The sequence below is a fragment of the Acinonyx jubatus genome, chromosome D1, assembly GCF_027475565.1.
Source record: "Acinonyx jubatus isolate Ajub_Pintada_27869175 chromosome D1, VMU_Ajub_asm_v1.0, whole genome shotgun sequence".
In the NCBI taxonomy this organism is placed as follows: Eukaryota; Metazoa; Chordata; class Mammalia; order Carnivora; family Felidae; genus Acinonyx; species Acinonyx jubatus.
In genome coordinates this window covers 40,899,327-40,922,621 of record NC_069390.1, presented here as the reverse complement: position 1 = coordinate 40,922,621, position 23,295 = coordinate 40,899,327, and the positions used below count along the sequence as shown (strand labels likewise).

The 23,295-nt window shown below is 55.7% G+C and overlaps 1 protein-coding gene across 1 annotated transcript in view; it reads left to right on the top strand.

Moving 5' to 3' along the window:
- Window positions 1-18,387, top strand: part of KCNC1 (potassium voltage-gated channel subfamily C member 1) — a 44,990-nt gene extending 26,603 nt beyond the window's left edge. The window contains exons 2-4 of the mRNA XM_015074991.3: window positions 6,584-7,517; window positions 14,788-14,976; window positions 16,991-18,387. Coding sequence (XP_014930477.2) covers window positions 6,584-7,517; window positions 14,788-14,976; window positions 16,991-17,055 — 1,188 coding nt within the window. The 3' untranslated portion in view covers window positions 17,056-18,387. The remainder of the gene's footprint in view (window positions 1-6,583; window positions 7,518-14,787; window positions 14,977-16,990) is intronic.
- Window positions 18,388-23,295: the final 4,908 nt, after the last annotated feature.

Below are 23,295 nucleotides of genomic sequence, written 5' to 3'. Positions count from 1 at the left end.
CCCACCCTCCTCCTGCTCCCTGAGCTAGAGAAGGATTAGTGAAAAGGAACAGGGGCAGGGACCCGGGTGCCAGGACTGAGTGCTCAGGGCCCCCCATTTATTAATGAACCCAAAAAAAGGACTAGACCCCAAGGAGCCTCCTCCCCGGTCGCCCCCTTGTGGTCCTCAGCCAGCCCAGCACACCACAGGCCTGCCCAGTCCAAGGAAGTCCAGATGAGTGTAATTCAGTTTCCAAACTCAACTCGACTGACAATTTATTTAGGCCAATTGGCCATCCCGCCTGCTCTGCATCACTGACTCCGCATGGATTAACTCAAACGCTGTGTACCCCCGCTGGGCAGATCTAATTAGGCGAAAAAACTGACCTGAAGCCTCAGGGGGCTCGGGGCCTGGACAGCAGCCAGGGTTCCCATGATTAGCCCCAGTGCCTGTAGCCTTGCCTGGTCTCAGAACCCTCGGAAGGGACCAAGTCCATCCCTCAGTGTGCCAGTGATGAAACTGAGGCCGAGAGAGGGGAAGTGACTTGCCAAGGTCACCCAGCAAGTGAACGTCAGGCCAGAATGGCGGTCCCTGTGCCACGTTACAATCATCGTCTTGTTCCTGGAATGCCAAACTGCAAGAGCACAGATCCCCACGGCAAACCCCTGAACAATTCTGAAAGGCAAGCACAATTTTCTACAGATGACTGTGGCATAAATAATTTATAAATGGAAGTCATAGCACATATTGGTCATTTTAATAGATAGTAAATTGCTTTTCTGATTTATGGTTTCAGGGGTGGGGTTACAATAAAAATAACTTGGTGATTTATGAAACATCTTCTTAAGTCAACAGATCTTTAGTAGGTTTGTCTGACTTTGCAGCCAACAGCTTCACCACCCTGGTTACCATAGAAATGGGATGCCTCGTTCCGTTGCCATGGCTACCACTTTCTAGAACACAATTGGTGGGTCTCTCACAGTTTGTGATTTGGTTCTGGGGAAAAAAAAAAAAAAGCCAGGACTGCCAGCTTGGGTTTATGCTGCATTATCAGGTGGTCTTGCCTGCATTGTCTTAAAATTTCACTGGGTGGTCTCTGAGGTGGCCAGGCTAGGTGACAACTGTCCCTGGGATGTCAGGCAAATCTTCCTTTGTGCTCCCATCAGACTAGTAGCCCAGGAGATCCTGGCCTTACTGCGGCCTGGATCCTGGGTGTGGGGGGCAAGGCTGCTGCTGGGGTGGGAAAGGAGACAAGGTCTGGCAGATGGCGGGAAATCAGGAAGCTGATAGATGAAGGGCAAGTCTAGGGACTGGAGATCCAGGAGCTGGCACCATCCGAGCAGGGCAAGCAGGCTGAGGGCACGGAAAGGCTGACGAGGCAGAGGCAAGGCGGGCTGGAGCTGTTGTCCTGTGGGAGAGACAGACACTGAGTCAGTCACACCTGGGGTGGGGGTGAGGTGGGCAGAGGAGGGGCCAGCTGAGTGGCAATGCCCGGGGTCTCTTCTATTCATAGCAAGAATGTGTGGTAATGGCTGCTGCATTATCCGTGTGCTCTGAGCGTGTGTGCCCAAGTGCTGTGGGGGGCCGCAGCCATGTGCACCTTGCGGAAGAGTATGGCACCTGCGTGTTTATGTTCCGTGTGCGGTAATACGTTTCAGTACCATCCATCTATGTATGTGTGGTTGGGACACTGGGCTGTAGTTTGTGTGGCCACACGGACAGCATATGTGTTTAGGTAAGGGGTGAGGTGTGTACTCTGGGTAATTGTATGTGTCCGTGGTCTCTGGGTGACTGGGGATTGGGAGGCAGGCAACTTACATGGGGTGCAGCCCCTGCCCTTGCCTACAGCCCCTACAGTCCTGGGGGTGTCAGCCCAGGATTGCTGTAGAGATGGCTCCTGATCTCACTCCTTGCCGAGGCTGCTCGGCCATCCCCTGAGGTAGCATCCCTGCCCCCGGGGCTGCTGTTTCCCCAGTAGCTAGCAAGGCCTGGGCAGCAAGGCCCAAGAACAATGTAGACATGGCTGGGCCCCTGCCCAAGGAGTCAGGCACCCCAGTTCTCTCCCTCACAGCGGGTGGGTATCACTTTCCCTCAGGGAGTCTGAGTTGTAGGTGCCAAGCTCCAAGATGGTGGCATCCAGATACAATCAGGGCCAGCTACTAAGTGTCCAGGACTGTATTTTTAGCCCCAAGAGCTTTAGCAACTCTGGCGGTAGAAAGAGTTTAGGTTTTGGAACAGGACAAACTTGGGTCCAAGCCTCAGCTTCATCACTAGCTCTGAAGCCTTGGTTTAGTCCCTGACCTCTCTGTCCCTGGGTTTCCTTCTTGGCACAGTGGGGTAAGGCCACCTGTCTCACTAGGTCAGGGAGAGGACAAAAGGTGCAGAATGGGTTCTTCGCTTTGGTAGCTACCTCCTCTCTCCTTCCTGTGCTCGGCTTCCCTGAGGAGGGACCAAAAGAAGCTGGGACTCAGCTGGGTGTGAGCTCTTGCTTTGGCGGTGTGCTGTGACTGGCCTCCTGGTCTCTGGGCCTAGGAGAATGTGGCAGGCTGAGCGAACCAGGGGCACCTTCCTCCACAGCCCTCCTAAGGGCCCACTTGGACCTGGATGTTGCTGGGGGCTCTCCCTGTGACTAAGAACCAGGCCTACTAGCAGCAGAGGCCAAGAAAGCAGGTGCTCAGGAAGCCTAGACAGGGCAGCAGGCCTGGCTTCCACTTCCCCTGGTTCCTCCTGAGAAAGGAGGCCTAGCACCTGGCTCTAGGCTGGGCTGCTACTGCCACCCCACCCCCACCAACCCCCTGGGCACTGGGGCCCAGAGAGGAAGGAATCTAGACAGGATGCCCACTGGTTGCTGAGAACCAATAATTTATTCTACCCTAATTTTATAAGACTTGCCGTCTTTCAGGGCCTCAGTGCTCCCATCAGGACCTGTCTTGTGAGAGGGGCAGATAAGTTGAGAGCTCTATGGGCCTGTGGGGGCACCTGGGAATGAGAAGGCCCCTGGGAGTGAGAAGGCCCCTGGGACGTCAGTGCCATGTCTGGGCTGTTTCCATGAGTCTCCCCAAGCACTAATGAGCCAGAGTCTTGCTGCCCCCCTGGGGGTGAATTTAGAGACTCTTTGAGAGGGATCCCTTCATTTGCTGCCTCCTTAGGGCCTCAGCTACCAAAAGGAGCCTCACCTGGAGAAAGTGTCCCAGGAGTAGGGCTACTTAGGGGGGTACTGAAGGATGAATGAGTTTTTCCAGAAGTGCAAAGACATGGAGTCAGGAGAGACATGGAGAGAGGGGTCAGAAATGTCAGAGAGTTTCATGTGGCAAGAATGTTGGGTACATGTAGGAAGAGAGCCCTGGGAAGTCAGTGGGGCCAGGCACAGAGAGTCTCCTGTGTTAGGTTGAGGAGTCAGGGTTTTTCTTTGTGGGCAGCATGGTCAGATGGCCTGGGCAGAGAGCTGGGATGCCAGCTCTGGTAGGTGTGTGGAGACTGGACTGGTGGCTGAGACTCTAAGTCTAAAGCCTACTAAAGCTTCGATGGTAGGGGTCCTGTTGAGAGAGAGTCATGTGTGAGCAGAGGGGACAGAGGAGGACAGATTGGGGGAGGTTTGGGGGAAGTGGGTGGCTGATGGTGCAGTGGGGAGGGGAGGTGTCTCGGGCCTTCTGCCGTTGGCCAGGATCAGGAGCCCAGGGGTGCAGTGGGCCCTGCCTCTCAGTATTCCTCGGACACTCACAATGTGCATGTTCTCCTCTCTCACAAAATCCAGGAAGGGGCATGGCCTGCCCTTTGGGATCTGGTGAATGCCAAGCTCTAAGATGGGGCCCTCCAGAGGAGGTACTGGAGGCAAATACCCGGCATTTGGGAATGTGTTTTTAGCCCCAAGAGCTTTGGCAGCCCTGGTGATGGAAGGAGCTCTGGAGCTGGATCAACCTGGGTCAGAGGTGGTGGCCTTTTCCAGTTGCTTCCACTTTGCTTTCCCGGTCCACTTCTGTAGGGATCTTTAAAGAGCTGTTTCTGGAGTTGGAAGACCTGGCTTAAGTCTGTAGCTACCCTGCCCCACCTTGTCCAAACCCCACCTGCCTCATAGGGCTGAGGGAGCTTGACTTTGCAGTCCCCTGCATTGTATGTGTACCTGTGGGTGCCCTTCACCCTCAGCTGGGCAGGGAGCTCCCTGAGGGTTGGGCTGAGGCTTTATTCCACTCTGCTGGGCATAACCCAGTGCCTGGTAAAGAGTGGAAGGAAGAAAGGATGGATGGATGGACAAACGGATGGAGGGAGGGAGGGATGGATGGGCAGACAGGTGGAAGGAAGGAGGAGACTAAGGAGGGAGGAGTGAGGAAGTAAAGGAAGAAGGAGGGAAGGAAAATAGAAGAGAAAAGGGAAGGGAAGAATGAATGCATGAGGGATGAGAAGGGGGAGGGAGAGAGGATGGAAGGAAGGATGAGGAGTGGAAGGGAGGGAGAAAGGAAGTAAGGAAGGGAGGGAGGGAGGGAAGAAGGAAAGAAGTAAGGATAGATGAGTGACAGAAAGGAGGGATCGATCGGTGGATGGGAGGAAGGACGCACTTGATAGTAGTCTGGGATAAAATGTTTGAAAATGGTCCAGTGCTCTAAAACCAACAGGACCATGAGCCTACTACAATGCATGGCTCGGGGAGACCTCTTCCTACTTGGGGGCCTCAGGCTTCCCATCTATAGCATGTAGTGCCTTGGACCAGATAATCTCTAAAGGCTGCTCTTACTTTAGCATTCTAAAATGCTGACGTTGTCCTTTTCCCTCTCCTCTCCCCTTTCTCCAACCCAGAATGTGACTTGAAAGGTCCACATAGTTCTTGGTTTCGAGAAGCATGCCATGTTAGGTGCCAGGTTCCATGGCCATGGTCAACCCAGACAGGGCTGTTCTTGGACTTCCAGTGCTGCCCCCTGCCTACCGCCACAGGTGGGGAGGTGCGTCCATGCAGACTACAGGGTCGCTAGAAGTAGCACGGCTGCCTCTTGTTGTGGATACAGAGTGGGGTCTTGGCACTCCTTGAAGTTATCTGTGAGGGCAGCTCTGGAGAACACAGGGGCCACCCCTTCCAGACTGTATAGCCTGGGGCCATTTCCAGGAAGATGGCCTTGCTCCGGACATTGTCTTGCACAGGCTGGGAGGAGGCAGCACCCGGAGAGGAGGGGAGCTGTGGGCACAGGCAGGCAGGGATGACCAGCCGGGCTCCTGGGGGAGAACCCACTGACCAGTGTTCCTCTAGAGCTCTGGGAGGCCCGACTGAAACATGGAAGAAGAGGAATTCAGTCTGAGCAGGAGGGTTTGGAACTCAGACAGCTGCTCCATTCTCTTCCCTCAGGTACCCGTGTCTGCTGGCAGCTAGAGAAGCCCAGGGTCATGAGATGGGGCCGGCAAACCAAACCAAAGGAGCTCCTGAACCTTTCTCCAGGGGCTCAGGGCCGGAGCAGGTGGTTCTGGACAGGCTGGGTCACCCCAGCCATTTCCTTCTCACTGGTGGGGTCTGAGAGGAGGAGGCACCCACATATGTTTGGAAAGCCCCAGCCCCCCAGCAGCTCCTTCCTCCCTCCCACCCGCTCCCCTACGCTAGTGCTGACAGGCAACTGGAGAGGAGCAGACACTGTGGTTTATGGTGCCTTTAAGGACCCCAGTCCGATTCTCCTTCTGATGCCTGAACCTGCCACACAGTATCGCCGACAAATGACCATTTAGCCTCTCTTTCAATACCTCCAGGAAGGGGGATCTCACCTCCAAGTTGGTGGTGGGAGTTCCTAGGGGGGACAGAGAGGGAGTATAAAAGTCATCCGACGCCCTGGGGCTGATATATATCTTTTGCAGTTCTAGATGGGAAAGAACCTGAAAGAGACCGCATCAACGAGGTACAGATTCCTGAGAGAGCAAATGGACTGCAGTAGGAATGAGGAAAGATGGGCCATGTGGCCTTTGAGGGACCAGATTCCATCATAGCTACTCCCCGTCATTCCCTTGCCACCTTTGGCCTCCACAGGCTACGTCACTTTTATTATTCAGGGTGGGCTAAGTGCTTTACTAAATCACTCCCAAGTCACAGCAGCTTAATACATTAGTAGTTTATTTCCCACTCAGGTATTTAGTAGCTATCTTTCTTTTCAGGGACCGAGGCTACATTCTTGTGGTGGCCCTACTGGCCCCTAGGCCCTCAGCATTTAACTGGCAGTTGGGGGAAGAAAGAGAGCCTGGAAGATTGAGTAGAATAGGTTCTGTGAGCCAGGCCTGTCATCAGTGCATGCCCCTTTTATGTGCTGTCCACTGGCCTGAGCTCAGTCACGTCACCCCACCTAACCCCCAAGGAAGCCTGGTAAATATAGTCTAGCTGTGCATCCAGGAGGAAAGGAAAGGCATTTGTGACAATAAAGCAACCTCTTCCACAACTTCTTACCTGCCCCCGAGCCTCCTTACCTGGTGCTCTGAGGAGGGAAAAGTGGCCCATCAGTTTGGCCCACGTTGGAGGGGGGGCATTGTGCAGGCGTCTTCCCTTGGCCGGGCCTCTGACTAGACCCAATGGAAAGGTACCTCAGGTTTCTTTGCTCGGGATGGGAGGGCCTCCCTCTGACGCTGTGTTTCTCCTCCGCAGTATGTGGCCTTTGCCTCCCTCTTCTTCATCCTGGTCTCCATCACCACCTTCTGCCTGGAGACCCACGAGCGCTTCAATCCCATCGTGAACAAGACAGAGATTGAGACTGTTCGGAATGGCACGCAAGTGCGCTATTACCGGGAGGCGGAGACGGAGGCCTTCCTCACCTACATTGAGGGCGTCTGTGTTGTCTGGTTTACCTTCGAGTTCCTCATGCGTGTGGTCTTCTGCCCTAACAAGGTGGAGTTCATCAAGAACTCGCTCAACATCATTGACTTTGTGGCCATCCTCCCCTTCTACCTGGAGGTGGGCCTGAGTGGCCTGTCCTCTAAGGCTGCCAAGGATGTCCTGGGCTTCCTGCGTGTCGTCCGCTTTGTGCGTATCCTGCGCATCTTCAAGCTGACCCGCCACTTTGTGGGCCTGCGGGTTCTGGGCCACACTCTCCGCGCTAGCACCAATGAGTTCTTGCTGCTTATCATCTTCCTGGCCCTGGGCGTCCTGATCTTCGCCACCATGATCTACTATGCCGAGAGGATAGGGGCACAGCCCAATGACCCCAGCGCCAGTGAGCACACCCACTTTAAGAACATCCCCATTGGCTTCTGGTGGGCCGTGGTCACCATGACGACGCTGGGCTATGGAGACATGTACCCGCAGACGTGGTCCGGCATGTTGGTGGGAGCGTTGTGTGCGCTGGCGGGCGTGCTGACCATCGCCATGCCCGTGCCCGTCATCGTGAACAATTTTGGGATGTATTACTCCTTAGCCATGGCTAAGCAGAAACTACCAAAGAAAAAAAAGAAGCATATTCCACGGCCACCGCAGCTGGGATCTCCCAATTATTGTAAATCTGTCGTAAACTCTCCACACCACAGTACTCAGAGTGACACATGCCCGCTGGCCCAGGAAGAAATTTTAGAAATTAACAGAGCAGGTAGGAAACCTCTTAGAGGCATGTCGATCTGACCTTTCACCTCTGCCCCCCGTAGCGATGATTCCAGATTCAGTCAGACTGCTTCCTTAGTTCCGTGGGCAACCCCGGACCCCGCACTCAGTGTCGAGGTGTGGAGCCTGGGGGCCCAGGGAGATGCTGGGCAGCCAAATTCACAAGGCGAGAGCCTGCTGGAGGAACCTCACTGGTGGCCCTGGGTAAGGAGGTTGGCGCGCTGGTCTCGTGAGGTTCTGAAGAGACGACATGGCCCGCGAGGTTGCTGAGGACTCTCTTAGCAGGAGCCCAGGGGGCTGCTGCTCGGTGGGCAGGAGTCAAGCATGAGTCTCTGACTCGGGCCACTGTCCCAGTGTCGGGGCAGGGCAGGGGTGGGTGAGTTTCGGAAATGCCAGACAGCTTCTGATTTGGTCTTTACTCAGCTCCCTTCAGGCTGTGCAGAAGGCACAGTTGGTGCATGGGATCTGGCAGGAGGGTCCCTGCAAAGGCAGTAGCCAGGAATCTCACCCCCAACAGAGCCTGTCTCCATAGCTGAGTAGAACTGCTCTGATTCCGGCTGCCTAGCTCCAGGTGCGTCCCAGGAGACGTCTGGAGCCCTCCGTAACAAGCTTACTTACCCCATAGCATGCCGAACCAACTCATCTTCTTCCACCACTCTAGAGTTTAGCATTTATCTTTAGGAACCTGTTGGAGCGACTCTAGCTTTCACGTTGTCTGTTTGGGTTGATGGTCGAGTGGGAGTTTCCGGTGGCCTTCTGATGGAAGCGACTGGTGAGCAAAGGACTAGAGGGGGCCACCACCCCGGGCAGCTTAGACGAAAGCACTACAGACCAGCAACAACCTCCCACCGAGGGTTCTCCCCGTTTCCGGCAGTGGGGACTGCAGCAGCAATACATGACATCCAGACCAGTGTACAACCACATTCCCGTGAATCCAGTGGGGGCCCAGGGGGGAGGGGGGCCATGAAACAATACTAGTCACCGTGGGATATATTCTCATATTCCATGGCTAGTGGTTCGTTATGGGACTATCTCAGTTTTATGAGAACCTGCACATAGCACATAAAGTTGATCACGGGGCTCTGGTCCGAAGATATAAAGCCCATAGTCTACCTCTACCCATGGAATACCATCGACTTATTCTGTGGACACAGGGATTTCAAGGAGATGAATGACCCAGAGAAGAATGACAACGCTGAGCTAAGAAGTGCCGGGGTGAGGGAGGCCGAGTGAGTGATAAGTAGCATTTAGTCTATGGAGGAGGTCCCTGTGCCCAGGTCTGGCAGGCTAGCTCAGCCCTGGATGAGCAAGTTTCCCCCGGTTTGAGTGGCCTCGCCCAGTGGATGATTGATTCTTTCTTCCCTGCTGATGCACCCACCACCCCATCCTGCTCCCAACCTGGCTTCACCCCACACCTATGCTGCCTAGTGCAATACCCTCAAGGCCCACTTCTCTGCCCATGGGGGCTTTCCTGCCCCTTCATCTGGCCCCATACCCCTCCCCTTCCCGCTTCCTGAATTCCTGTAGGCACCCAAAAGGAATGTGGTTAGTGTCCTGGGCTGAGCCATGGGTTGGGCAAGGGTCTCAGAGGCTGGAACAGGGGCCCTGAGTGGGGCAAGGCATGGCTCCTGCTCACCAGGTGAGGCACAGGCCAGTGGAAATCTCCCACCCCACCTTTCTGCTCTGGATTAGGTGGACGTTTGACCTCAGGAGCCACTGTCATGGCAAGGAAGATTCCTGGGGCTCTGGGGAGGGTCTGGCCTGGCCTAGCCTCCACCTTCACTCTGGGCCCCATAGGAAGAGCTCAACCTGGGTGACACCACCATGGCGCTACTTGGCCCTTCTGTCACATCCTCTCCAACACTGGATCTGTCAGGATCAGTGCCCCAGGCTTGGGTGCCCAGGCCAGCCTACCAGGGACCCCCAGTCACTCCAGTCAGGCACAGACTCCTCTGTACTCCTAGAAAATGCCAGTATTCTCCATGTGCTGAGAGCCCACGCACACACACACACATACACACACACACACACACACACACACCGAGTACAGACGTTTGTGTTCTGACATGTGCACCAGCTAATCCCAGAGATACAGCCCTCTTCCCGTGCTGCAGCAGACCTGTGAACCCTTTCACTCCTGGTGAATCCCCCGGGCCCCATAGTCATGGCAGCTCTGCTCCCGGGAGCCTCTTTGTTATGGCCCCAGATCTCAGGGACCCAGAGAGCGCTGGCTCAGGCAATCTCTGGCTGAGGAGGGATCTGGGGCCTTTCAAGCTTGCCCTCTGGAGCCCAGATGCCAGCACCCTCCTGCCTTTCTCTCCCCAGCCCCACACTCCGCCCTCCCTCCCTTCCCAAGTACTCACTTCCCTTGGAGGTGCTGTCCTGCTGTCCAGACCTATCCATCGTGGTTCCCAGACCCCTGTGAGCCTCACAGCCCCCCGCCCCCCGCCCCAGAACACTCCTCCTCCCTCCAAAAGCTGATGTGTGAGACCCTGATGATCTATCACCAAGGTCTGTGGTCCTCAAGGGGTGGCCTCCCCATCTCTGTATCACTGAGTCCCTTCCTGTTTGCCTCCTTCTCTGCTCGCACCGACACACCTAGATGGGTGTGGGGGTGTCTGTGAGTGAGTGGGGTGGCCAGAGGTGAGGGAGGCCAACGTGGGTGGAGATCTGACCCTATAAGAATTGAGAGAGGTAAGATGCAGCCCCCAAGGCCTTTCCAGCCTCACTCCGCCCCCAAGGGCACTCAAATGGCCTCCACGAAACCTGGATTCTCCAATTCCACTTTTAGAATCTGGCTGAAGGCTAAATGCCCGGCTCTGGCGCTTCCCCTACCCCTGACCCCCCAGGGCCAGACCCCCAGGACTCAAGCAAGGCCTCCCAGTCGTATCAACAGCACCCTCCCTCACCCCCACCTCTTGGTCTGTCCTGAAGCTTCAGGTCTGTGTGTCTGTGAGGGATGATCTGGTCTCCTCCTCTGTACCATGGCTAGCATGGCCTCAGTGTTTGGGCGGGGGGGGGGGGGGGGGAGGGGGGGTTCATCCTGTGGGGATCATAGTGCCTCATGGGGGGATGCTAGCAGGGCACCCCACATAGTCAGGGACTGCGTGGGGCTGATGGCCCAGGAGCAGCTGCTTGTCTCCCAGAAAGGGTCTCCCTCCCCCCGTCTGCAGCCGGGGTCCTGCTCTGGAGAGCTCGGAATGCTCCCCCTGTCCTGCCATGTTCATTCACGTGCGTGTCTTGTCCATCTCCGCTCCTGTGATACGGGTTGGTCCTCTGTGGTGCTGCGTCCGGGGCTGCGGGGTCCCACCATAGGTGAGCAGGGGGCTGACAGGGGGGAGGGTTGGTGGCCAGACTCACTTTTTGCCCATGGGCATGTAGGGCAGCATGAAGTCCTGGAGCAAGCTCCTATCTGGGCTCCTCAGGAGCCACCACTGCAGCCTCTGGGGCATCTGTGGAGGGGGATTCTCCTCTGAGCAGCTGAGTCCGGAGTGCCCCCAGCCCTGGCCCTCCAGTTTTTCCCCTGCTGGGCTGCAGTGGGTGCCGGGAGTGGTGGCAGCCCGGGGCGAGGAGGGGTGGGGTGTGGGGAGGGTCACAGGGTCGGGCAGAGGTGACCAGGCAGGGTGTGGGCAGGGCCGCATGGGCTCACCGAGTTTGCGCTCGTGTTAGAGGGCGAGGGGGGGCGGCTGCGGCCCGGAGGGGGGTCCTTGTGGCCCCCAGGTGGGCCAAGGTGGAAGCAGTAGAGAAATGAACCCACTCTGAGGGCCAGGCATGGGTGTTCTTTTCTGTGTTGTTCACATTTTCTCTCTTTCTCTCTCTCTCCACTAATCATGTTTCTCTCTCTCCTCGTTTTGTTGCATGACTTGTGCCAGTTCTCGTGATTATACTCCGCTCATGTCTCTCACAGACTGTCCCCAGTTAGCCTGGGACTTTTTCCCTGAGCCCCAGCTGGGCAGACCCCTCGGGGCTAAACCCAAGGAAATGCCCAGCAACCCCCACCCTGCCCCAGCCCGGCGTGCGCCCCCTGGCGCCCGCTGCTGGTGTGAACAGTAAGTACATCGGCTGGGCCCGGAGAGCAGGGCAGAAAAGCCGGCCCCGCTGGCTGAGGGCCCATACACCGGGTTCTCCTTGCTCCAAAGTTTAAAAAAAAATGACCCTCTTGCGGATGCTCATCTATCTCAGCCCATTTCAAAGCCTGGAAACCATCTCCGTGAGACGCTGCCCATGCTGTCATTTCATCATCGCAGGCCGGCGGGTCTAGTGGGGGCCGAGGGGCCTGGGGCCAGGGGGGCAGGGCTCTGAGCCTTTTGGGGAGCAGGTGGGAACCGGGGCTCCTGGTGGCCATCTCATTCAAAGGACAGGATGGGGGCAGGAGGGTGAGCTGGCACCTCTGGTCTTTTTCAGGGGTTCTCCAGGTTTCGAGAGTTGGCCCCTCCTTGTGGCCTCTCTTCCAGACACCCCTCTGGAGTTGGGGCGGGAGAATGCTCCCAGTTTTCTGAGAGCACCCCAAACCACAGAGAAGGAAGCTGGCTCCTTCACAGAGCAAGACCTAAACACACCTTCCCCTTCAAGGTCATCATGGTTGAGAGAAGAAGCAGGCCCCAGGGATATCCTGGAGTCCCTCCAGGGAGAGAAAGGTGCCCAGCTCACACCCACCCGGGATGCCTGATGGCTGCCCCTGCCCCCTGCCCCTGCAGGGAAGACCAGCCCGACTTTGGGCCCCTTAAAGGCCAAGGGAGCTTGTTTCTGCAGGGGCGCAGCACTGAGGGGCAGAGCCGGTGGGTGGGGGCTCAGCACTCCGAGCAAAAGGAGGGGTCTCAGGCTCTACCGCCCACCTTTGACCCGCCCCTGGGCAAGAACTACCCTCTGCAGATATCTCCAGTGACAGATGATGGCCAACAGAGAGACAGCAAGTCCTGGCTCCCCTCCCAGATGGCGATGCTGCCGGGTAGGATTTGCCGTTTTTCCCTTGAGGACAATTTGTGCAGGGTACCGTGGGCCCCAACTCCACATCCTCATCCACTCTCTCCTCCCTGAGATTTCCCCTCTTTCTCCCGCTGCCTTCCTCCCTCAGCCCCTCCCTTGGGAGGGAAGACAGGGGCCGGCCAGAATGGGGGGCAGGCCGGGGCTTGTCCGTGTGCACACGTGTGTGCCCACAGACACGCCCCAAGTGCTAGGCAGCTCCCAGACCCCAGAGAGGCCCCAGGCACGTGGTGTCAGAGTTACCTTGGTAACTGGCCTTTCTGGTTCAGAATAAATCGGGGAGCGAAGCCCCTGGGATTTGTCGAGAAACGCACTGTACGTGAAATGCTTTGCCATCTTGTACGACAGACCTTTTTTTTAAGTTCCAAAATTATGATGGGATTTTTTTTGGATTTGCTTTACGAATAAACCTGATTGGTCCATTTCTCTTTTGACTGACTGCCTCTTTGTAGTGACATGATGTGCACACGGGCCGTGATCCCACCCGCGGGCACGCTGAGCGTGTGCACACGGAGAAGGATCACTTGTGCGTGTAGTTACATGATGTGAACAGGGTCACGGAGGAGGGTCCCCTCTTTAGTCTTTCAGAGAAGTCTTCCCTCGTGCTCACACCCATGTTGGTGTCGTCTTCCCTTGAGGTTCTCTCACCCCAGATGAAGTCTTTGAGGAAGCCCACCGTGGGGACTGACTTGCCCTACCCTGGCCTGGAAGATTCTGCTTTGAGGTCAGAGAGCAAGGGGCAGGCTCAGTCCCCAAGAGTGATGGGCAGGACCCGAGGTCAGACAAGCTACCTCTGCCAGCTCCAGAGACTTCCACGGCTCTGCTTCTGGACTTGGGAGAGGGAAAGCTCCTGTTCTGGCCGTGCTTTGCCCCCCGAATGTTTCCTCAAACCTCTGCCCAGGTTCCTTCTCAGGCTCTCACAGAGGCCAAGACTCCCCTTTACCCACCCGAGTCCATCCGCCGCTGTTGTCTTTACACGTCCATTTGCTCTGCTTTGCCGGGATGCTGCCGTGAGGAGGCAGAGGAATGGGAACCCCTCCCAAATCATGGCCCGCTGTCACTGCCTCATGCATACATCCCTGTTGTGCCTGTGCAAGCTGACCAGGCCCGCTGGGGGCGGAACGGGATGGTGGATACCGGCGTGGTCTGTGTGGGGCTCAGAGCAGACTGAGTGACTAGCTTAAGTCTGTGTGGGGGATGGAGCAGACTGAATGGTTGAATTGGACCTGTGTGGGGAAAGAGAGACTGTGTGGCCAGGCCTGGACGGTGTGGGGTGGGCTATATAGAGTACCAGGTTGAATTTGGAGGAGACTTGGGTGACCATGAGTAGTCTGGAAAGGGGACAGGGCATGCAGAGTGACCAAAGTGAGTCTGGGGACAGAGGAGACTGTGTGACCAGGCCTAGTCTGCATGGAGGGTGGGGCATACAGAGTGACCAAAGTGAGTCTGGGGACAGAGGAGACTTTGTGACCAGGCCTAGCCTGCATGGAGGGTGGGGCATACAGAGTGACCAAAGTGAGTCTGGGGACAGAGGAGACTTTGTGACCAGGCCTAGCCTGCATGGAGGGTGGGGCATACAGAGTGACCAAAGTGAGTCTGGGGACAGAGGAGACTGTGTGGCCAGGTTTGGTGTGTACAGGGGGTGGGGCACGCAGAGTGACCAGGTTGAATCCAAATGGGTCGGGGCAGGATGAGTGATGAGATAGGGTGTGTGTGGAGGACAGCGTGAAGGGTGTGATGCAGTGGGATCCCGATGGGGGTGGGGTGGAGTTGACTGATGGGTCTAGATGGGGCTAGGGAAGCCTTGAGAAGCCAGCTAGATGTGGACGGGAGGCAGCCAGGCTCTGGTCAGCAGGAGAGAGAGGTCTGCAAAGGCCACCTCTCTGGACTGGAGTTTTTCTGCGTGTTTGTCTGTCTTCTCCCTGAGCTCTGTGTCTGGCCCCCTACCCATGACGCATCCACACCATCCTGTCTCATCGGCCCTGCCTTGGGCCCTGGGCCAGGCCCCCAGCACCGCACTTGCTGGACCCATCACTAACTCATCTTTTTGCAAACTTTGAGCAAACCCAGGACCCCCTCCTTCCCTGCACTGTGGGCAGCCCATAGGCTGCCTGAATGAGCCGGGGACCCCCAGCCTCCTGTCTCCCTCCATGGTCCACTCACTTTTCTGTCCTCAGGGACAGGCTGCCCTTTGCCAATGCCCCACCTCTGGCCTGTCCCCCTCCCCCACTAAACAGTTTTCAGTGTCTCAATAGCTTCTGCTTATATGTTTGAAGATTCCAAACTGAATGGGGAGGTGGCGAAGGCCGCGCTGGCGAACGAAGACTGCCCCCACATAGACCAGGCCCTCACTCCTGATGAGGGCCTGCCCTTTACTCGCTCGGGCACCCGCGAGAGATACGGACCCTGCTTCCTCTTATCAACCGGGGAGTACGCGTGCCCACCTGGTGGAGGAATGAGAAAGGGTATGTAGAGGAGGCGGGGGGCACTCTGCATCAGCTGGGCCGCCTCGCGCTCCTGCAGATGGGCGGGTGGGGTGGCGGGCGAGGGGTGCTGAGGGGCAGGCAGGCACGCTGAGGGGGGGCAAGGTGCAGAAGGAGCCCCCCCCCCCCCCAGGGTTGGCCCTTGGAGGTCTGAGTCCTTTTCTCCCAAGTAGGATGTCAGGCTGGCAGAGAATCTGAGGTCCTGGCAGCTGTGGGTTGGGACTGAGCCCGAGGGGAAAGGAAAAGGTGCCTGAATGGGCTGGCTGACTACGGGGCTGTGACCCTAAGGCAGGGTGTTACCCGGGGATGTGGGAGGAGTCTTGACTCCTCCAGGCTGCTCTGGCAGATGGCAAGTGAGACCCAGCAAGCAAAGTGATCTCCCCTGTCCCTTGGTTGAGGAGGGCAGTGGGGTGGGCCTGGCCTGGCCAGGACCCTGTGGACGTAGCCACCCAAGGATGCATGTTCTGGAAGAGCACCATTTAAAGAGAATCTGTAGGCCAGTGGGAGGAGAGGCATGAAGAGAGGTGGCTTCAGGGCTTGGGGGTGAGACCAATGTCATTGCAGAGGTAAGATGTGTGCTAGTCAGAATATTGCTAGTGGCAGTCAGAGAACTTGCCAAGAAGGTGAAGCACCACCCGGTGCAGCACCTTCATTCCCTGGTCACCGCCCCGGTTGTGGTTGGTGAAGGCTGAGCCCCATAGTGGCCTCTGTTCAAGGTCTCCTTGTTAGCAGACCCTTATCTTAGGCTGACCTCCTGGGGAAAAGATTTCTACTAGAGCTTGAGCATGGGCTGGAGAGAAGCTTGAGGCAGGGGCCCAGAGCACCCTAGCCCCAGGCTTCAGGCATTGGCCTGGAAGGTAGAGGAAGCCATCCTTGACATATCGGGCTGGCTGGGCAACTCGTGCATGTCTGGGAGTGCCTCACATGCTCACACGGGATGCATGCTGACCAGAGTGAGCAGGCTGGGCCCGAGGGATAGTTGGTTTTTTAGAGCAATAGTTGGTGTAGACTGTGGCCATTCACAACTGCTCCAGTACTTGAAGTGGTCCAACAATACACAAGGAGAGAACACAGAATTCCAAATAAAGGGCAAACCCAACCCAGAAGAGGAGAGGCAGCCTATACTGAGATGGGGAAGTCCTTCTGGTCACTGGTGCTTAGTGTGCCCACCTGATCCAGTCTGGTCCCTGCTTCCTTGCCCTGCCTGGAGGTCCCTCGGACCCCAGTGCGGCAAACCGCTGCCCGCATGGTGCTGCATGGTGGAGGGCTGCGGGCCTGGGGTGGGCCCATCCTTGGCACCTTCCATGGATAGGCCTGATGCTCCCTTTTGCACCTGGCTTTTTCCTGGGTAGAGGCTCTAGAATACCAGGAGCAGGGGCAGCCCAGGGGAGTGAGGGGGAAAGCAGGTAGACTTTGTGGCTGTGCTCTGCCCGGTAAGGTCTCATGGGCTGCCTGTCTCTTTCATCTTCACTATTGGATCAATCTGTGTGGCCTAAAAGAACAGACAGAGAGAGTCTCTTTCCAGAAGCCCAGGGAGTGTGGGACGGAAGAAGCCCCATCTCCCTGTAGTGGCCAAGGGAGCTCGGCGGCAACCACTGTCCACGGGTGGTACCTGCTCCCCAATCCCACAGAGGCATGGGGGGCCAGAGTGTTTGGGAGGCACCAAGGGTGAAGTGCCCCCACCCACATCCACCCGGCCCTGCTCTCATGGAGCCATGACAGCGCCGAGGACTTGATTTTCTCAGGATAATTCCAGTGCACAAGCCACATGCAGAGTAGGAGAGTTAGGGACTCAACCCGGTCCCCAAGAGGGAGAAAGAGAGGCGTGCTGGGCCGGCTCACTGCATGGGAAAACCAAGCCCGCTGGAGAAGAATCTGCCTGCCTCTGCATGCGGCTGTTCTGTCTTTCCTCTTCCTTCCTTAAAAACTAAGTACCAAGCGGGATGGGAAAGCCAAGAAGAGAAGCTCAAGTGTTAATTGTATTCTTTACATACAGATCTTTGCAAAGAAAGCCCTGTCATTGCTAAGTATATGCCGACAGAGGCTGTGAGAGTGACTTGACCAGGCGGCTTGGCCGAGGACACTGGTGGCTATTAAGCATCTGGGTGGACCAGCAGCCCCTCCTCACCCTCGGACAGAGTAAATTCACGCCATGCAGGTTTGCCGGACGAGTCCGAGTGGCCCAGGTCTTGTACTAGGACGGACGTAGCTTTTTCTACGGCCAAATGGTAACTGACCGTAGAGGATTTCTTTTCCTTCTTTTCCTTTTTTTTTTTTTAATTTTATTTTATTTGGGGAGGGTGGTGGAGGGGTTCCTTAGCATGACTTGCATGAAGTTAAACAGAATACCCAGCAAACCAAACCCACCAACCCCCCTGCAACTGTAATGATCACCCTAAACAACAACAACGACGAGAAAAAGGAAAAAGTCCTCTATTTTCTTTCAAAGCTCTTTACTTTTATTACACACGTTGTTGGAGCCAGACTGTAACGGCGTTCGGTAGAAACCTGTACATTTCTGGGGGTGGGAGGAGGGGTGGGGATGGGGAATGGATGGCTTCCCTTTTTGTACACGAGATCGAGAGTCAAGGTTCCAAAAAGGGCAGTCGGTCAGTCATCGGTCATATTGACCTCACCTTCATAGTTCATTTCTCACGTGGAAACTGAGAACTTTGCTCCAAATAGAATTGTGGAAACACGCACTGCTGCTTTCTTCCCTCTCTGTCTGGCATGCTTGTGACCCAGCGGACGTCTCCCCAAGACCCTTGACAGCGGCTAGTCTAGGTTGATTCAATCATCTTCTCGGTGTGTAGATCCAGTGTGACCAGCTTTCATTACAAATTGTTCATGGTAAATAATCAACACCGTACGGATTTTCCAAGTGTTACTTTAGAGCACCAAAAGATCAGGACCACAGGAGGGGTGGCCCTCCTCCACCTTTATTAAGGCACAACCTGGCATTGTATGCAATTTAGTACTTCAGAGTAAAAAACTGCATGCCCAATGTTATGCAAAGCGATTCTAGCATGAAATAAATTTTGTATCATGGTTTCTGTATAGTCTAAAGCAGATTTGTTTTCCTGAAGCAATTGGAGGTTTGCAGAGACCCACTTCTGCATCTTGAATAAATATAGTATTTTCCCAACAGAAACAGAGGACAGTAGCTTGGCTTTGGTCTGATTCTAAAATTAGTGGTGGGGTGGGGGGTGGGGAAGGATGATATTTTTGAAAAACACATGCTTGAGTTGAAAAAAAAAAATGCAACATCTCGAGCCTTCACTGCAGCTCGAAACATTTCCTGGAAAGAGAGCAATGCTGCTTTAGCTCAACACCCTCCCCTCCTTGGGCTCTGGCCCTCAATAATAAAAAGCTGACTTTTGAGATGAAGCACGGGTTTGGGTTTTTATTGCCTTGGGCAGTGTCGTGATTTGGTTCTGCCTGTGATCGGGCCTGCTGTGGCGGGGCTGGGGTGGGGTGAACCTGAACCCTCGCTCTTCTGGTCTCGACGACATAGCAAGGTGCTGGCTGTCCTCCCGCTGGGAAAAAAACCAGGCCTTAAGGAAGAAGTTTTGCTCTGGCCCCCACCTCTGCAGATCCCATTGGGTCTGGGGAGGGGAGGCAGCTCTCAGAAGGGATGGGGCATACAAGAACCTGACCCTAAAACAAGCACATACTCTAGGGGGTTCACTGACATGGAAACTTCTGTGTGAGTCATGCCATTTTGATGACTCCTTGAATCTGGCCATGTCCGAGCTCCCAGCCCCCGTGCAGACCTTTCAGTCACCTCCCTCCTGGGGCCATTGTTGAATCTGATAGTGGCAGAGGCAGGGGGCTGACCGACAGTTCCGGGTGCCCTACCCAGCTGCACCCTGCTGGCTCAGCTGGTGGGACCACCCGTGCATCTCTCTCAGCCTGGAGGCATCTTGAAGGGGAGGAGCCCTCCCTCAGGGGTCTTGATTTGTGACGATTATTCACTCGGCTTCTCATGGGGGATAGAGTGGGGATTGGGGGTTCCTATCCTTTCCTTATCCATTGGAGAATCCAGGAATATTCAGGTGGGAAAATATCTAATGATCATGGTAGTCAACCCCCGAGCCTTTTACAGATGAGGAGCTGAGGTCCACAGAGAATGATCTTCCCAGGGCCAGAAACAAGTGGGTGTCTCTCTCCCATTTCAGTTCCCTTGATGCCCCCAGCATGGCCTGAGTCAGCCGTCAGATGGGCAGGTGGGAGGCCGAAGGTGGATGCTGAATTCTCATCTCACTGTTCCTTGTCCCCTCAAAGCCTTTGCCTCAACTTCCATCCTGTGTGGTCCGGGAACCATGGGCTGGGGGTCGGTGGAGCAGTGAGTACAGTAAGGCCTCTGCCCAAGGGGCTACGCGGCCATAGAGCTGCCAGAGCACACTGTGTATGTCACAGCCATTCATAACTATCAGGATGTGGGAGCCAAACAGCCTCAGCTGCTGCAGGGAAGGTCACGTTCACTCTACCTGGGATCCAGTTTGGAGGAAGTGCCTCTCTGGTGGACTCAAGTGGACTTAACAGAAAGCCATTTACAATGTGGGTTTTCCAGGACACACTAGCTAATGGGGAAAGGGGATTGACATACACTGAGCATCTGCTGCGCCGGGGGCAGCTGGGAAACATTGTCTAATGACAGCCCATAGTAATTTACTCTGCCCATTTTGGAGCTAGAGGACAGGTGCAGAGAGGTAAAGCAACTGGCCCAAAGCCACACAGCCAATGAAAGACAGAAGCCAAGATTTTAACCCAGTCAGGCTTGACTCCAGAGTTCAGGTGAAGCTGTCTCAAGCTAACTGGGGCCTTCTTGGGGCAGGAGCGGAATAGATAGGAACAATAGAGAGGCTCATCCTGAATCCCAGGACCCTCAGGACGTGGCTTCCTTCCCTCCTTCATGATGTGCCATGGGTATGACAGAGGGGGGCTTTTCACAGGCTGCTCAAACCTTCTACACACACATCTGGCCACCTCACTCTCCTTCCTGAACACCTGTTGCCCTAGGAGGGAAACTGAAGCTCCTTCTATTGGCCAGCATGCCCCCTGCCCCACTCCTGGCCACCTCTCCTCTTCTCTCACCTCTGTGCCTCAGTTGCTCTGTAAGCCTGGGCCCGTAGAGGTCACACACATGCACCTTAGGACCTGGAACTCCCTCCCTCTATGGTCCCACCACTTCCTGACTAACTTTCCAACTCCCAATTTCCATCCATCACGAGGTCTTGCTTTGGAAGTGGCAGGTGCCTGGGGGCAGGGTGGAAGGCTTGCTTTCCTCTGAGCCCCAGGCCCTGATTCACCTTCGCAGGCACAGTTTCATCTAGTTTGGCCTCCTGGCCTGATGGCCTTCTGGGACTGAAGGTGGTGGGGGTATCAAGGGGAGAGGGGGTGCCTGTGACCTGGAGGGGAGAGCCTGTGGTAGGTCGGTGAGGACACAAACACCCCACGAACGCCTGGAATGTGGTGACCACACACAATCACTCCAGAGGCCGGGCCCAAGAGCTGTGAGCACACGGCGGAGCTCACTCCCCTCTTCTTTTTCCTTCCCCCTCCCCTTACGGGAGGAATACAAAGGCCAATCTACTTCGTCTATCAGAAAAAAAAGTAAAGAAAATGAGTGGGTATTTACTCAAGTTGGCTTCTATGGCTCACTAGCTAACCAGGTGGGGGATGCTGACATTAACTCCCAGCTGGTCATAATCTGCACAGCACAGTTATCACACACTTGTAAGAGGTAAGCACAGAGGACAGGTGGGTGTGAGGGGATCATGACCCCCTCATTTAACCTCCCTACCCCCTTGGTGGCCCTGAAGGTGTACACACCAGTTCAACATTTACCGGGCACTTCCTCTGTGTCAGGGCCCATCTTTGGTGAAGGGTTCCAGAACCGACCAAGACCCGATCGCTCACTCTCGAAGAGCTGAGGGTCTGTTTGGAATGAGGGGCTTGGACATCTACAAATCTGAGGATGACCAGGGGAGTCAAAGGGCCTAGAAAAAAATCTGGGCGACCCTGTGGACAGCCCCTTGAGCTTTCAGGCACTCATCAGGTCCAGTGAACGGGCTTAGAGAAAGCCTGTCTGCCGCTGCAGGAAGGGCAGAACGGAGGGACTTCCGGTGACAGGGCTGTCTGTGGTGGCACCTAGTACCAGGGGCCATTCGCTCTTCCATGCGTGGATTATCAAGAAGGGTCTGAGTCACGTTCTGAGCCAGCACCCCTGGCCTTGTTTCAGGCTGGGAAGGAGCCCCAAGACACTTCTTTCTTGTGCCCACAGGTGGCCTCGGGAGAGGCACTAGGGCTCAGCAGAAGATTTGGAACTGGGTTTCTTCTATAGGAGCTGAGGGAGGCGGGAGGGAACTCTGAACTGGCGTGCTGTGAGCTCACGTGTGTCGGCTGCTCGTGAGTGGAAGGCCTGTCTGGGAGGTGTGGGCCTCAGTAGTCTCCAGTGTGGGACTGCTTTCTGGACTGTGTGTAGGACGGCGGCGGGCAGCCCGCAACTGTGGGCTTGCTCCGGTGTGGTCCTCTCTGGACCATCCAATTTCTCCATCTCCGAGGGTATGGGAACCTTGGCAAGACCAGCTCAGAGTGCACAGAGATGTCCTTCTTCCCACTGCGGAAGTGCTTAGAGGCTGTTGTAGCCTCTGCTGGTTCTGGGAGGTGGGGGACCAAGGCCAGGGCAGTGCTGTTTTTTGGGTACAGTATCGGGAGCAGGACTCCATGCACGGGTGTTCGAGGTCAGCCAACGGCCGTGGGTGATGTCTAGGTTCAGGCCTGGGGAGCTCAGGATTATCTTCATCCCCACTCCATTGAGCTGAACCCACTCCTGATCCCAGGGTTGAGCCTCATCTGCCCACCCTGGTCTGGCTCAAGGCCTGGGATGGGTCACCTCCCAGTCAGGACACTGAGCCAGGAGTGAGGTGTGTGGTCCCTTCCCCTTTTTAGGTCTCTGTTTTCCCACATGAATAATGAAAATGTTGGATAAGACCAATGGTTTTCAAAACTTTCTTAAGGAACCCTTGTCAAGTGAAATCTTATGTGGAGCCCAGTATATAATATAAATTAAAATAAAGCTGCTGTGAATAAGGTGGAGGGTGTGGGCCCAGATCTTTGTTCACATGGCTTCCTTTCATCCATAGACCGCCAGGTGGCCACTGAATTCTCAGGAGACTTCTAGGGCTCTAACAAATGCACTTTGAAGGCCACTAGGCGAGAAGGTCATTACAGGTCCTCCAGCTCTGATATCTTGGGAGTGTAACTTCCTGAAGCCACCGTAGTCTAGCCCTCACAGGCCCAATCCTCTCCTGAGTCCCAAAGGGAAGGTGGTGTGGGATGGGCCACTAGCTAGCTGGTGACACTGCCACACAGTCCCCAGGGAAAGCTGTTTCCTGAGGCAGCAGAAAGGTGCTATGTCCCCCAAAGTCACAGCTGCCACCTGGGGAGGCCTGGGGCCTGTGGTCTGGCCTACACCCCATTTTACCTCCTCCTCCTCCTCCAGAGGCAAGGAGGGCTAAGAGGCAGATGTCAGGGGTTAGAGTCAGACTCCCCTTCCTATGCTGCGGCCTGTCCCTCACCCGAAACTACACAGCTTGGCAATTAGTCACACAGGCCAGCTCCAGAGTGCTGCCTGGCTCGGATGAAGACACCCATCCTCTGAGAGTTCACTGGTTCTAGATTCTGTTGTCTGTTCCAGGTGCCTCCTCTGTCGGATCTTCCCAGAAGTCCTGTCTCTTCCTCCGCTTATTCATCTCCACTTCCTACCCCCCCCACCCCCACCCCCCATCCAGGGACTTCTCTCTTCTAGTCACCAAGACAAGAACTCTTTCCCATCCGAGTATCCACCTGCAAACTAATCCTCCAATCAGTAAATTAATGCTCCAGGCGCTGAGAATAAAACCTCAGGGGAGGCCTTTGGCTGCTTTGAGCATGGCCTGGGAACCGTTTCTCTTGCCGAATCGAAGGCTGCTGGACCAAAATAACCACGGGGGCTGGGGCTGGGTATTCCGTCCCCACCAGGTAAAGACAGGCTGGAGCTGCTGTTTTCCATGTCCTTTGGGGATTCCGGTTTAAATGTCGCTTAGGGGCCAGACTCCCCAGCCATGCAACCAAGTGAGGTTCTTGTTATTGCCCTCAGGGGGGGTCCCAGCACCATCTGCTGGGCAGGAAGGATGTCTGTCTCCTTGAACCCCAGACGCTGAGCCGGCCGCCTCCCATTGTTCTGGCCTGTGGTCAGCCCCCCTTCTCAGGCCGACCACACAACCTGACCAAGCAATTCTCTGGGAACACTTCGGG